The sequence below is a fragment of the Centropristis striata genome, chromosome 11, assembly GCF_030273125.1.
Source record: "Centropristis striata isolate RG_2023a ecotype Rhode Island chromosome 11, C.striata_1.0, whole genome shotgun sequence".
Classification (NCBI taxonomy): Eukaryota; Metazoa; Chordata; class Actinopteri; order Perciformes; family Serranidae; genus Centropristis; species Centropristis striata.
The window spans coordinates 19,634,969-19,650,265 of NC_081527.1; the positions used below are offsets into that span (position 1 = coordinate 19,634,969).

At 41.2% G+C, this 15,297-nt stretch overlaps 1 protein-coding gene across 4 annotated transcripts in view; it reads right to left on the reverse strand.

Annotated features, from left to right (window-relative positions):
* LOC131980090 (coiled-coil domain-containing protein 178) overlaps window positions 1-15,297 on the reverse strand; it is a 39,994-nt gene that overhangs the window by 22,837 nt on the left and 1,860 nt on the right. For 3 of the 4 annotated variants that reach the window (XR_009395184.1, XM_059344256.1, XM_059344254.1), the window contains exons 3-7: window positions 12,548-12,684; window positions 12,376-12,434; window positions 12,207-12,286; window positions 11,565-11,783; window positions 11,240-11,460 (exon numbers count right to left, since the gene is read on the reverse strand). Coding sequence is in view for 3 of the 4 variants with exons in the window: in XM_059344256.1 (XP_059200239.1) it covers window positions 11,240-11,460; window positions 11,565-11,783; window positions 12,207-12,286; window positions 12,376-12,434; window positions 12,548-12,684 (716 nt within the window). In the remaining variant the exon portion in view is untranslated. The remainder of the gene's footprint in view (window positions 1-11,239; window positions 11,461-11,564; window positions 11,784-12,206; window positions 12,287-12,375; window positions 12,435-12,547; window positions 12,685-15,297) is intronic. The other variant, XM_059344255.1, reaches the window with a different exon arrangement.

Genomic DNA, 15,297 nt, shown 5'->3' on the forward strand with positions numbered 1-15,297 from the left:
TTTGTTTATGTTCAGCTCAAGGTAACCAGTTGTTTTAGATCGACCCAAAACAAAATGTTACCTGGACACTTACCTCGCAAAGTCCAGGTCATCGAGCTGCGTCCACATTGTCCACTGAATGCCATTTTTCTTTTCTGCTATTAGGCCATAAGGTGAACCCGTTTTTCGTTTCATCTCGTTCCCATGTCTGGGCACTAAATAATTTTTGGTTCTTAAAAAAGATATTTTGCTTTTCAACGAGAAAAAAAAAGTTCTCCTCTTGATATCCTGCAGTATTTTTTTAATTCGTGTTTAAAGTCGGGACTATTTCTTGCTTAGCGTAACAATATTTTCGCTCCGAGAGGTGACGGTTTTGTAACGTGCGTCACATTCGACCAATCAGGTAGCCGCGCAGATCCCAGATGGCGATGTCAACAACGTCTAGCGATGAAGAGGAAAATACTCTAAAACATCTAAAACACCTTAAAAAAGTTAGAAAAAAGAAGAACAAAATATGCTACATGCATGTTACGTCTGTACGGAATGAAGAGGTGAATGATTTCACTATCAGAAGGTGGGATACTTACAGAAATTGTTTGCAACGGTGGCTTTGCTGTCATAGCGACTCTCATAAATTAGCCGAGACATTTAAATCCTGTATTGATGTTGAATATAAAGATATTCCTGGTGACGCTGGGTTTCACCCGACTTGTTACCGGCGGTTCATTGATAAAAGGCGATTGGATTCTGCCGAAAAACGGGCCAAACGGCTGGCTCTGGGTCAAGATGAGTCTGTGCCATCGGACAACGCTTCAGGTTCAGGCTCAAGTGACATTCCACGGAAAAAACTACGATCGAAGACGGGCCTGCCTATCGGTTCTGCTGGCCCCGTGCTCCCTGCCTTTTGTATAATTTGCAAGAAAACGGACAAGAGCATTACTGTGGGAGGCAAACGGCAGAAAGACCATCTTTCACAAGCAGAAACGCTTTCAGCAGGTAAACACACACACACACACACACAGTTAGGGATGGGTACCGAATTCGAGTACCGATTCATGTAAAATCAAACGGTACCATTGACGTCTTTGATTAACAAGCGTGCTGACGATCGCACTATTTTTTATTTTTTTATTTACCTCCTCGTCTGGTCCCGTCTGCTCACCGCGGCCACAAGCTGTTGCTCTCTTCCACCGCGGAACAGAGACGAACAGCCGGCTCTAGGTCTTCTAGCCGCCAGCTGCTATCTCTCCAATGTCTCTACCCGGGCTTGGCCTTCGTCTGCCTCCAGATTGGACCTTCCTTACTCCGTTTGCTCTCTCCATTCTTCTGTAGACCAGTCATTAACAGATAGCAGCTAGCTGCTACATCTCCGGTCCTCCGCTGATACTGCGCTCTTCAACTCAGGAATATTACCTGCCACTTTATTCCAAACTGCCTCGCCGAAATTAAATCCCTCAGACTCCTGCATCATCCTCGATATGTGCACAGAGCAGCCCGACTCAACTTTGTTTATTCCAACCATGCTATGCCCACAATACTGTCTGACCGGTGCTGCACCCACAGCTACGACGTCATCACAACAAATCACACGTGCACTTGCAACCTTTTTTTTTTTTCTCCTCCGTGCGCTTGCCACCTGAGAGCGCTCCTCTGCTTTCTTAGGTAACACTGCAACCTTCATGTTACAAAATGCACGTTCACTCAACAATAAAGCACTGCTCATCCTGGATTTTATATTGTTTTGATATATTTTTTGAAGTTTATATTTTGAGAAATAAATATGTTGAATTGAAAAAATTAGATTTTATTATTTTAAAAAAATAACATTTATTACCACATGAAAGGTACCCATCCCTACACACAGTACACATAGCACTTACACACATACAAACCATTTAATCATCTTTTATGTTTAGGCCAGTTGATGAACGCTGCCAGGATAAAGCAAGACAGTAGCATTCTCTTGCATATTCAAGACAGAGACTGTGTGGCCATAGGGGTGCGGTACCACAAGTCCTGTTACAGACAGTACACCAGGTTCCTGACAAAGTCTGCTGTAACAGCTAATGGAACCGCAGACGAAGAAGTGTGAGTTATTAAATTGCATTATCAATTATATACACATTATAAATTACAATTCATATTCTAGATGCATGACAGATACAGTGTCAAAAATTATGAAATGAATATAGAATAAATAAAAGTTTCACTTTTTGAATGGACTTTTCCATGATATTACATTTGTTTTAGATGCACTTGTAAAGGCTGTTTGTATGTAGCTACAATCTTGACTGCATACCTTTTGGCACATATTAAATGTGTGTGTGTTTGTGTGTGTGATTCTTTTCAGAAGTGAACCAACCTTTGATGCCAGCTACAAGATATTCTGCGAGAGGATCATCCGCCAAAGGATAATTGTAAATCAGGAGGTGCTGAGAATGAACCAGCTACGACGAATGTTTTTAAATACGGTGCAAAAACATGAAGATCGTGATGCTTCAAACTACAGGTAACAACTGAAGCTTTTTTTGGCAGCGATGTAAAACACGTTTATGCTGGATTTAAAAAAAAGGCTTTGAATGTATATTTAAACTAATAATACTTTTCAGTATGAATATATCTTTATTTACACCCTTTTGCTCCTCTTTCCATGTGTTCTTATGTTGCAGGCAGGATAAATTGAAGAGAAGGCTGACCCTGGACTTTCCCCAACTGGTGTTTCACTCCCCCGGCAAGCGCAACATCAGCGAACTGGTTTTTGTTGAGACATTGTCTGCAGATACGCTGATAGACAGGCTACCTCATCCATCAGGTACAGACACTGAGTCAACTGAACTAAGCCAAGCTGAAAGTGACACTGAACACATGGCAAGAACAACAGCTGGTCCGCAAACTACTGAGAACACAAGGACACTTTATAGTGCAGCGCTGATATTGAAGCAGCTACTATGTGACTCTCCCGGTATGACGTGCCCCTGGCCACCCACATCAGATGATTTAAATGTGTCTGATGCAAAATCTGTTGTGCCACTTGAACTGTACAATGTTATTGCTTGGATTGTAGGTGCAACAGAGGAACCAACATTAGCCTGTTATGTTGATATTCCAGAAGATTTGAACCTAAAAGTGATATCTGTTTGTCAAGACATTATGTATCTTGCATCTAAAGGTCGGAGGCAGACACCCAAATCGTTATGTCTTGGTCTAAGTATTCGCCATTTAACAGGTTCCTCACAAGTTGTGTCACTGCTGAGTGGACTAGGACATTGTGCTTCATGGGACACAGTTGTCAGTCTAGACACTAGCCTTGCCCAACTACAACTACTAGAGGGCAGAGACAAAATCCCAGTTGGATTCTCGAAGAAGACTCCTACAATACTGGTGTGGGACAATATTGACTTTGGGGAGGAGACACTGTCAGGTCGTGGAACTACTCACCATACAAATGGCATTATGCTGCAAAGTTCTGTCGCTGAACCTGTGTTAAGAACAAACAGACAACCACTACAGAAGGGAGTGTCCTCATTCAAAGCACCCCCTAGCACTCCTGTAGAACACTACCAACAGTCTAAAAGACAAGGGCCACAGAACTTGTGTCATCATCATACTATTCCACTGCAGCTGGAAACATACAGATTGAACACCGTGTCTGAAGCCCAAACTGAACTGGCATATGTTTTTGTAAAATACATAGATGCTGAACGATGCACAGTCCCAAGCTGGACAGGTTTCCATACATTGCTTCAAGGTGATGCTACTCTGCAAAAGTCAGCACTGCATTATCTTCCAGTCATTGAGGCTTCACCGACAGAGATGTCAACGGTAAACACAATTCTGAAGCGAAGTGTCCAAATTGCTGATCGGCTTGAACTGGACCATATCGTGTTAGTGTTTGACCAAGCTATATATGCCAAGGCTCAACAAATCCGTTGGAAAGACGAAGACTTGACGAAGCGTCTAGTGATAAGACTAGGCGAGTTTCACACATGCATGTCCTACCTCGGTATTCTAGGGAAAAGGTTTGGAGATGCAGGACTGCAAGACATACTCATTGAGTCTGAAGTGGTTGCCCCAGGATCCATCAATGGGGTGATCAGTGGTCATCAGTATAACCGCAGCATGAGGGCGCACAAGCTTATGTATGAGTGTCTGCAACGCGCCAGGGTAAACACCTTCCTGGACTCTTTGCCACCAGTGGAGAGAGATGAGTGTTTGGATGTTATTGAGGAGATAAAATGTGCATTCCCAGAGGGAACAATTGAAGTTTTGGGTGCTAATGACAAATTTGAAAAAATCTGTTTTAAGTATGCAGAATATGTGGAAAGGAGAAGTGCAGTCAACCAAACATTTGCATTCTGGAGTTCATACATCGATATGGTTCAAACACTCCTTCTGTTTGTGAGAGCAACAAGAGAATCTGACTGGCAACTCCACCTGTCAACAGTGCGATTGATGATGCCGATGTTTTTTGCCTATGATCGTGTGAACTATGCTAGGTATCTACCTGCATACTGGCTGGAAATGGTCAATTTGCCTGTAACACATCCTTCTTGCCACAATGACCTCAGTGTTAAAGGACAGTGGACTGTCCAACGTCAAAGTGTCCATGGATTTGCCTCGATTGCCTGTGACCAGGCTATTGAGCAAACATGCAACCGAGATTCCAAGACAAAAGGTGGATGGACAGGGATAACACAGAATCGAGCTGCAGTTTATCGCTGGATATTATCCCAAAATGAAAGGGCTGCTATAACAAGACAATGTGAGTCAATGGCAGGTAAATCTCCTGAACAACGGAAACGGAAAGACCTTGACAGCACACGGATCCATGCTGATGAAAAGGCTGTGACTAGACTAAGTTCCACCCTAGATTCTATGCTGAACCCTTTCGACACACACCACGAAGGTATTGTGTGTCTTAGCTCTGGGACGGTAGCAGTTGAAGAAATCAAGAAGGATTTGCTCGCAGCTCCAGACAAGGGGGAAAAAGCTGTCAAAGAGTTTATGGACCAGCGACTTTTGTCAAAATCTGTCGACATATTCGCTCCCATCAAGGCACTTAAACTGAAAACCTTTAGTGACCAGGCAAAGACGAAGAAGAAATCTGCAGCGGGCAAGGATGTGATTCTACGGGCTGACAAGAAGCTGTTCTCCAGACTGCTCATAATAGGCCAGAGTAGAAAAATTGACCTCGGGGAGATTCTATCCTACTCACTGGGAACGGTTTCCTATCCTCTAGCCAGTACGGATGGTTCACTTGCCAAAACTAACAAATCAGCTCTCATGGATTTATTAGAGGCTAAAGGTGGGGACTGCCTAGTTGATAAAATCCCAGCAAATGGAGCTATTTTGTTCGATGGCATGGCGGTCATACAAGCCCTTCAGTCCAGACCATCCACCTTTGGAGAGCTCGCTGAGACCATACTGAAGTACTTAGTCAAGCTTGCTCTGCAGTACAAGTGTGAAAGGGTAGACTTTGTGATAGACCAGTATCCTGAAATGAGCATTAAAAATGTAGAACGGTCACATAGAGCTGTTGGTGGCACACAACAGGTGCAAATTTATGGAAGGAACCAGAAGACACCAACTCAATGGAAAAAGTTTCTATCTGATGGAACAAACAAAGCGGCACTGGCTGAATTCCTCTTTTATGTGTGGAAAGATGCTGATCTAACTGTTGTGGGCAAGGACTTGACTGTATACATAGCACATGGAGAACTGTGTCACTGCTTGAAAGTAACAGATGGTTCACAAACTGTAAATGCTGTTAAGGATCTTGAATGTGATCATGAGGAATGTGACACAAGGGTGTTCTTACATGCACATCATGCTGCACAGGAACATGAAACAGTCATCATTAAGAGCCCTGATACAGATGTGGCAGTTATTTCTTTAAGTCTGCAGAGAGATTTTCCATGTAGCTTGTATTTCTTAACAGGAGTTGGCAACAGGACAAGAATCATTGACCTTGTTAAGGTGTCAGCAGCCCTTGGAAACAGTGTGTGTTTGGCACTTATTGGAATTCATACCTTCTCAGGTTGCGACTCCACAAGCGCCTTTCATGGCAAGGGAAAAAGAAAGACGTTTTCTGTTGCTTGCGAAAAAGAAGAATACCTGTCTGCATTTACACATCTGGGAAGCAGTTTTGAATTGGACCAGTCAACATTTGATGTGCTGAGCAAATATGTGTGCCACCTGTATGGCCAATCATCTGCAGAAAATGTCAACGATGCAAGGTACAGAGCATTCTGCATGGCATCATCAGCTTTGCCGGAACTCTCAATACCCCCTACAAGTGACGCCCTGCACCAACACTGCAAAAGAGCAAACTACCAGGCTGCAATAATGAGACATTCTCTCAAAGGTAAAATGTCTGCCCCTTCACCCAATGGCAATGGATGGCACATTGAGGATGGGGAGTTAAAAGTTACATGGATGACTACAAATCCTGCCCCTGAGAGTGTGTTAAAGGTAGTCCACTGCAGCTGCAAGCAGAGCAGATGTGAGTCAGGAAGATGTTCCTGTATGTCTGCAAGACTGTCCTGTACTGATTTGTGTCGGTGCCAAAATTGTGCCAATATTTCCATGGAAACAGAGGATATAAGCACATGGGAAGATGGCTCTGATGATAGTGATGGCTAAGAGATGAACAATGTCTCCCTCGTTCAGAATACTCAAAGTCACACTTAATCAGTTAGTTCTCTAATAAAAATGTGAGTTTTTGCCAAATTTGAGAAAAAGTATTTTACTATTTTTTTTGTTACTTAAGTTAAATACTTAAACAATTAAAATAAAATGTGAGGTTACAGTGCACTTGACCTTAAAACAATTATAATTATCATAGTTTGAGTTTGTGCCAAATTTGAGGAAAATGTATCAAAGAATTCTTGAGATATGGCTTTAACAATGTGCAACGTTAAAACAAAATAATACAAAAATGTATTTAAAAAATACTTAAGACCTGCTGTGACATCAACACATTGTTTTGTTCAGGTAAATATTGTTTTATACAATATTGTGTACAGATTCTGAACTGTAATGCAGTTTTTGTTGTATTATCCATTTTTTGGCATTATTTGATATTTTGATTGATGTCAGCCATTTTGGGCCAAAGTGTTCTTTATTCTATTTTATTTTTTACTTCCTCTTATAACACAGTATCTACTGAAATTTTTAATGTATAAAACGTCATTGTTTAGCAAAATGTACCATGTGTATGTTCAATTGTACAGGTTGCTATTCACTTATTTTGAAGCGTTTTTTTCATTTATTTTGTACATTTCATGGTTTAAATTCAAATGAAAGTATACTAATGCTAAAATACTTGTCTCAAATGTTAGGTATATGTATTAATGTCAATTTGTGAGAGAGATTCTGTTTCCAGAATGAATGTAAATAAATTTACAAGAAAAAACAGCTGCATAAGATTTTCGTTTTTTTGTAATTCCTATTTTTATACATTTATGGCTCTTAAAAAAAAACTGCAGGATATTTTGAGGAGAACTTTTAACCTAATGTCCGCAATGGCATTGTCTATGCAAAAATGCAAAAAAAGAGTAGTGCCCAGACGTGGGAACGAAAATCACTTTCTAGCCACTTTTTCCTGGTTCACCTTATGGCCTATATGGATTGCTTCATTACCCAATCCATCACCAGGAGGAACAAGAACGGTGATAGAAGGCATCCCTGCCTCACTCCTGTTTGTACGCAGAAAGCGTCGGTAGGTTGTCCCGCATGAATCACTCTGCAGGTCATTCCCTCATAGGTGTTTCTGATGATGTTGGTTAGTTTCTCTGGCACTCCGTAGTGTCTGAGAAGCTTCCAGAGGGTCTCCCTGTCCACGCTATCAAAAGCCTTCTCGTAGTCGATGAAGTTTACGAATAGCGGTGAGTTCCACTCTAGTGACTGTTCCAGGATGATGCGCAGTGTGGCAATTTGGTCCATGCATGATCTGTCTTTGCGGAAGCCAGCCTGCTGGTCTCTGAGCTGAGGATCAATCACATCTTTCATCCTGTCCAGTAAGATCCTGTAGAAGACCTTTCCTGGGATGGATAGTAACATGATCCCCCTATAGTTGGCACAGTTGCTCAGGTCCCCTTTCTTTGGCATCTTAACAAGATAACCCTCCTTCCATTCACACGGTATGTTTTCCTCTTCCCACATCTTCTTGAATAGGGGGTGGAGCATCTCTCCGATGATCTCTGCATCTGTCTTCAGTGCCTCGGCCGGGATACTATCTGGTCCTACGGCCTTGCCGTTTTTGAGTTTTTTAATGGCTTCCCTAATCTCCTCTCTACTTGGTGCACTGAGGTCTATTGGCAGATCTCTGTCTGCCTGATGGATGTATGGTGGGTCTTGTGGGGCTGGTCTGTTAAGTATTTCCTTGAAATGTTCCATCCATCTTTTCTTCTGTCCTTCATCCCCAGTTATTGGCTTTCCCTCTTTGTCCTTTACCGGTCTTTGAGGTTTACTGGTCTTTCCTGCCAGCTTTTTGGTGATGTCGTACAGGTCTTTCAAATTCCCATGTCTAGCTGCTTCTTCTGCTTCTAATGCAAGGGCTTCTATGTAGTTCCTCTTGTCTGTCCTCAAGCTTTTCTTCACATTCTTATTTGCTTCCCTGTACTCTGTTTGTGCCTTCACTTTCTCTGCTCTTGTCCGACTGCTGTTTAGGGCTGCCTTCTTTTCCTTCCTCTTCTCCACTTTCTTTATTGACTCTGCCGATATCCACGGCTTGTGGTTACCTTTCTGTGGTCCCAGTGCTATGTCGCAGGTTGTGATTACAGCTTCCTTTACCACCTTCCACATCCCATCTATGTCTCTTTCCTCACCTTCATCTAGCTCTTGCAGGGCTTGGAACTTATTCTTTAGCGTGATCTTGAATTTCTCTGCTACTGTTGGATCTCTTAATAGCGTGGTGTTTAATTTTTTTCTCCGGTTCTTCTCACCTGTCCAGTTTCTCCTCAACTTCAATTGGACTTTGGCAACGAGGAGATGGTGGTCTGATGCTACGTCAGCTCCTCTTCTGGCTCGTACATCTAGGAGGGACCTCCTAAACTTCTTTGTGACGCACACATGGTCTATTTGGTTTTCAATGGACAGGTCCGGTGATACCCATGTTGCTTTGTGTACTCGCCTGTGGGGGAAAACACTTCCTCCTATGACAAGGTTGTTATTTGCACATAGGTCTGCGAAACGCTCCCCGTTTTCGTTCATCTCTCCAAGACCATGCTGCCCCATTATCCTCTCATAGCCTCTGTTGTTACTTCCAATTTTTGCGTTGAGGTCTCCCATTAAGATGGTTATGTCTCATCCTGGGTATCTCTGGATGATAGTCTGAATCCTGCTATAGAATTTGTCCTTGATCTCTTCGTCACTGTCATTGGTTGGAGCATAGCACTGAATGATGTTCATGTTTATTCTTTTCTTCTTTGTTTTGAAGGTGGCTGCAATTGCTCTCGGTCCATGTGCCTCCCATCCCATAAGTGCTCTCTGAGCAGCCTTTGACAGCATCAGAGCGACTCCCTGGGTGTGGTGTGCGTTGTCCTCCTCATGGCCTGAGTACAGCAGCAGCTCTCCTGTGGCCAGCCTTTTCTGTCCAGAATCTGTCCATCTTGATTCACTGATTCCGAGTATGGCAAGGTTGTACTTCTTCATCTCGTTGGCAACTTGTGCGGTCTTTCCAGCTTCGAACATGGTCCTTACGTTCCATGTACCGATGGTGGTTGTAACCCTGGTTGAAAGGATGCTTTTCGGCAGAGTGGCTTCCGAGTGCTTCCGGCTTTCACCACCCTGCGTCATAAATCCCTCTGACGAAGGTCCATCTTCTCCCCTGGGCGGGATATCATGGTTTACTCTTGTTTGCGTATCTGTAACAGGTATTGTTTTTATGGGGTGGGGTTGTTAGCCCTACGCCCAACCCCCAACCTGGAGGACCAGGTGTTGCCTTTCGTCGGACCTCTACCCCGAAACCTGCCCGGTTTGGTAAGACCTACCGGGGGTATAACCCCCGCCGGTATAGCCTCCAGGGTCATGGAAGTACACAAGCCTCCCCACCACGGCAAGGTAGCAACACAGAGGGAGGGTAATTGATGGCATAGAGAGTAAATTAAGATGAATGGCTTAACATTTTATTTTCATCCATTTCTTTTTTTTTTTTTTTTTTTTATAGGCAGCAGTGATGTAGTGTTCACTTCTTCAATGATGTTCCCCACAGTAGATAGGAGATGCGACTCGTAAAACGTCAGGTATTATGTTTATAAATATGTGACGAATCTGCTGACAGAGGGGGGCCACAGCTACGGATGTTGATGCATGCACGTCTACGGAAACCAGTTGGTGTGGAAACCAGTAGGGATATAACACCGGCACCGTGCCGGAGGTCTTCAAGCCCTGCATACTACTAAAATTACAATATATTAACAGAAAATAAACTCCCATGGCCTCTTCAATTTCTCAAAAGTTTGAGCTTTCAGAAAATTTCCACTTACGAAGTTGTGAAAAACCACAATAAGAGAGCGTTCATATGGACTCCTTTTTAATGAAACCATATTTATAAATGTTATATTTCATTTCTGTCAATAGATCCTCCAAAATCCTACACACTGGTCCTTTAAAGACAAAAAAATATATTTTTCTGATTGAGCCAGTCTGGTGTTTCCGTTAGCAACCATAAAGCTGCATGGATTGTGAGTCAAAGCTGACCCCTCTATATCTTCCCATTCACTCTTCTCTTTATTGTTACGCTCATGACTTATTTGCTTATAGACATTAAACTCAAAGCACAGCTGAGGCTGAATTTGGTCATTAGATGTGGCTTCATCCTGACTTGAACAAAAGGAATTACAAGGAGAAAATCTAAATGAAAAGTCAGGGAATTATCAAAGTTATTAGGATTTATCCTCCGGGGACCATGAATGTCTGTACCAAATTTCATGGCAGTCCAGTCAATTGTTAAAATGGAATGATTTTACCCGACCAATGTGTTTGGATGGACAACGGACCAACAAACATCGCAATCCCTGGTGCCAAGCCACTTGTGGATTAAAAATAGAGAAAAGAGCGAGTGGGTGAGTGAGAAACACATTTGAAATTGTACCTTATTTGGCACTGCTTTTAATGTTTCTTGCTTATGTATAAAATGCTCCAGAATGTTGGTGAGCACTTGTCTGTATGGCACTAACACCAAAGACAAAGTTATTAATCATATCGCTGACAAACACAAGTGTCCAGCCTTTCTATGTGTGAATATACAAGCAGTTACCTCAGCTTGGGCAGTGTTGATTTGGTTTATGATGCCTTTTTGGAGTTCCAGGTTTTCTTTCACAATTGGAATTTGTTTTTTGGCAAAGTTGATGTCCTCGTGTAAGCTCTGGTTCCACACTTCAATGTGTGAAAGTTTCTTCTGGCCTTGATCAAGTTTCTCTCGTTCCTGTTTTAGCTGCCACTTCAGTTCAGTGATGTCTCTAATGCAAGCCTCATGCTCTAGAAAAAAAAAACAGCCAAAAAAGAGTTTTTTTCACTGTTTTGAACAACCGCCTCAGTTTTTTTTTTACGAGGAGATGATAACACACCTCTCAGTCACTGACCTTTTTGTACAACAAAAGAGTGCTCTTGTTGCTTCCACAGTGAAATGCTGTCCACTTTGTTCTCCAAAAATCTTCTTCTTCTCTTCTCTTTGTGGAGAGCTTCCTCTGCATACTGCCTATCAGCCTCCAGCCGCTCAATCAGATACACAACCTCTCCAAGGACATCATTTATTTTCTTCAATAGTGGTGATAAAGGACAACTTTCTAGAGGAAGAAAAACTTCACAAGATTGCTACATTCTATTGTACTGTATCACCACTTTCTATTCAATGCATTGGAAAGCTACGTTAACATAATCTGACGGACAACAAAGTGCAGATTAAAAAAAACTTGATCCATGGTATTCTCTTTGTTGAAGTGGATCCTGGATGATATCAAATTCATTATTACATAGACAAAAGATGAAAGCCAGTAACTGGGACTGGTAGGAATCGTTTTCAGACAGACTACTAGAACCAAATAAAACAATATTAAACCTAGAGCTTCTTAAGCGAAATGAACATTACACACTTACTGTATGCATTACTCTTTTATTTGCATGGGCATTAGGGGCAGTGCTTGCTTTTCTGTTGCGTAACAAAAATTGAAAACAAAGTATTTCAAAAATGACTTTATGCTATTTAAAAGCAAAAAGTGGTTCACCTCTTGCACTTATTGCGATGCCTTCAACAAACAACTCTGTAGACGTCACTGATTCAGTATCTGAGTCTCTGGACTGAAATCTGTTTTTAAAAAAAAGAAGTTAACTTCATGTCATATTTTTATGTTCAACTGAATAAATGAAAATGAAACAGAGAACAGAGGACCCCACCTTAAAGTTCTGCCGTAATGGTGCTTGTCCTGATCGATCTGTGGCTGATATTTTCCAGACTGGTATAAGACAAAAGACAAAAAAAATGCTTGAAATAGATTTTACTTCTATCTTCTATCGATATTTGTTTTACAATCTCCCACATGTCTGGTCACATCTAACATCAGTTTACCTGTTGACACCAATTTTCCACTGTCATCTTTAGCTCTTGGATATGGTAAATAGCACTGTTGACACATGGCGAGGGACTGTTGAGCAAAGCACATGTGCGACGTCTACCAGAGCAGACGGCTTGAAGATCTGCTTGATCTTGAGAAACACAAAATAATAAGATCTGTAAAGACATATTTAGTCTATCACAAACTATTGTTTTCAAGGAAGCAATGAAAGGCAAACCCTACATACAGATATTCTTTACATAATGGCACAAAACCCCTGAAATATTTGAAAAATAACACACTGATGAACCATCCCCTCAATGAAAAAAAATCCCAAGACAAGGCTTTTGTTGGAACAAACACTCACCCTACTTCAGTAACTTTATTTTGAAAAGTAATTACAAATATGTATTTGGCTGTGAAAGATGTTCTGTGATTCTTTACTTTCTCTTTGATTCTGGTTGCATAAACTCTGCAATATATTGGAAGCATCAGTGAGAGAGCAGAGACAACTAATTGGAACATCTCAAGACAAACCCAAGGGCACAATTCTGAATGGTGAAAGGACGCCATCTGGCTGACAGAGAGGGTAGAAGACAGTGCAGATGGTAATACTTTACAGGAGAAATAATGACTTTTGTCTATATTATAGTACAAAGGGTACTGGGAAAATTCTAAATAGTGAAGACTGCTGAAGAACAAGTTGATGTTAATGGCAAAGCTTCCTCGTATTGACTGTTATTTCAATATACAGTATGTGAATGCTAACTTAGACAGTATTTTAATTTAGTGCCTCAATGATCAATCCAAAAGGCCAAGACATACAGCAGTATAACAGTTAGTCTAACACAGTACACAAAAAATACAAAATCATTTCTACATGTATGGAAGAGGATTTTCAGTCCTTGTGTCCTTTTGTGGTAGTGAGGTGAACTCTTTTAACAATATCTCCCAGAATCTATGTAAAAAAAATCAGTTTTTAATATACTGCAGTAAATAGCTAAAACGGTAGGAAACAACACCAAATGTATAGATAATACATTATATAATTCTCAATCCATTGTCTTACACTGTAAGCTGCTGCGTAGGATAGCAGGTGAGATTTATTTCACTGCAGGGCCCATAAGAGAGAGGGGGCAAGAGATTTTAACAGTAAGCACTACATTTCAATAATTTAATTTAATTTATTCAACTTTCCAGTATTTTATTCTGAGGGCAAAGTTTTTGCTGTCATTGTCTAGATGTACGTAATATTGTGATATGATATGATAAGATATGATGGATAGACTGTATTTATCTGTACTCAAACAATCCAAAACTTGGTGGCAAGTATTTTTTTTTGTGGCCCAAACTTAAACTTATATAATATTAATAATACAGAAAGGAAATTTAATACAACCTCACACTCTTTCAGAGACCTAATGAAACTTGTTGATGACAGGGGGTTACCTACAGGAGATATTAAGTGGCTCGCTGAGTAACATCTTGTGGCCACATTGGGTGAATCAGGCCTTAGTTAACGTTGAACCCTATGATGTTTGCTCAACTTTGCAGGGTGAGGACAGGCCTTTGATAAAGGGTACACCCACAGATTCAGCTGAATGTGAACGTACATCACAAGAGGACTAATGGTATGCACACAAGTGTATCTTCACCAAATGGCCATATGCCTGTCTGTCCAGCAGTGCAGCAATGGTAACATCTGCTGTTACCTGGCACCTTTTTGAGGACAGCATCACGTTTGGGGTTGTTGATAGGACCCTTCATTAATAGGTAAATGACAATCAAAGATACAACCAAATCTATCAAGGACCTTCAGACAAACTAGTACTCTGATCGGTATAAAAATAGGTTAAAAAAACTGCATGTGAAACTATTGGACCTCTCCTACCAGAGATAACAGTTATCCTGCTATGACGATCCATTAATTAGAACAATGGCCAGTGAGTGAGCTGACTCAGATACAAGAACAGTGGAGGAAAAACTGTGGGTAGACCTGAAATGAAGGCCATCTGTTGCTGAGCAGTTTAGATGAATAATACACAGTGAAAGAACCAAGTGGGGTAGGAAGGTGGTGAGGCAATATGTCACCGGCAGCGCGCTGAATAAGCTCTAAATCATACTGGCAGGGTGTATTATAGCCACAGAGCAGGCCCATGTGAGTCTGAGGGCCAATCGCCTAGTTACAGCTGTCATTTCACTAATGACATTAGATATTTAACCGTAATTATCATAAAAATGTATTCCCCACCTTCATATAATTTCTGAATTCAAGTCCAGTCAGGATAGTGTATAGGCTGGACTTGGTGAATGTGTGTGGGCAGCTTTCTTGCTCTACTTTAGGACAGGTGTGGTCAACAAATTAAGTTCTATATTTGTAGACAGCTCAATAAATAAAACACTAAGTTGTGTGTTAACCTAAAAACTGTCAAAATGATTATTGTAGAATGTGACCACTGCCACACTGGTTAGCTTCTGTTATGCATATTTGCTTGTAGTCAGTGCTGAAAAGTAATTCAATACATCTACTTAATTACCGTACTTTAGTACAGTTTTGAGGTACTTGTATTTTACTTCATACTTCTACACCACTACATCTTAAAGCCAAATATTGCGCTTGATATGACAGCTTTAGTGTCTAGGTATCTTACAGATTAATAGTATTAATAATACATTACGTTATGATGTTTAGTTTTTAAACCACCCAGTAAATTTATTAAAGTTAGCTCCACATTCACCAGCTGCAACATTAAAGTGATGAATA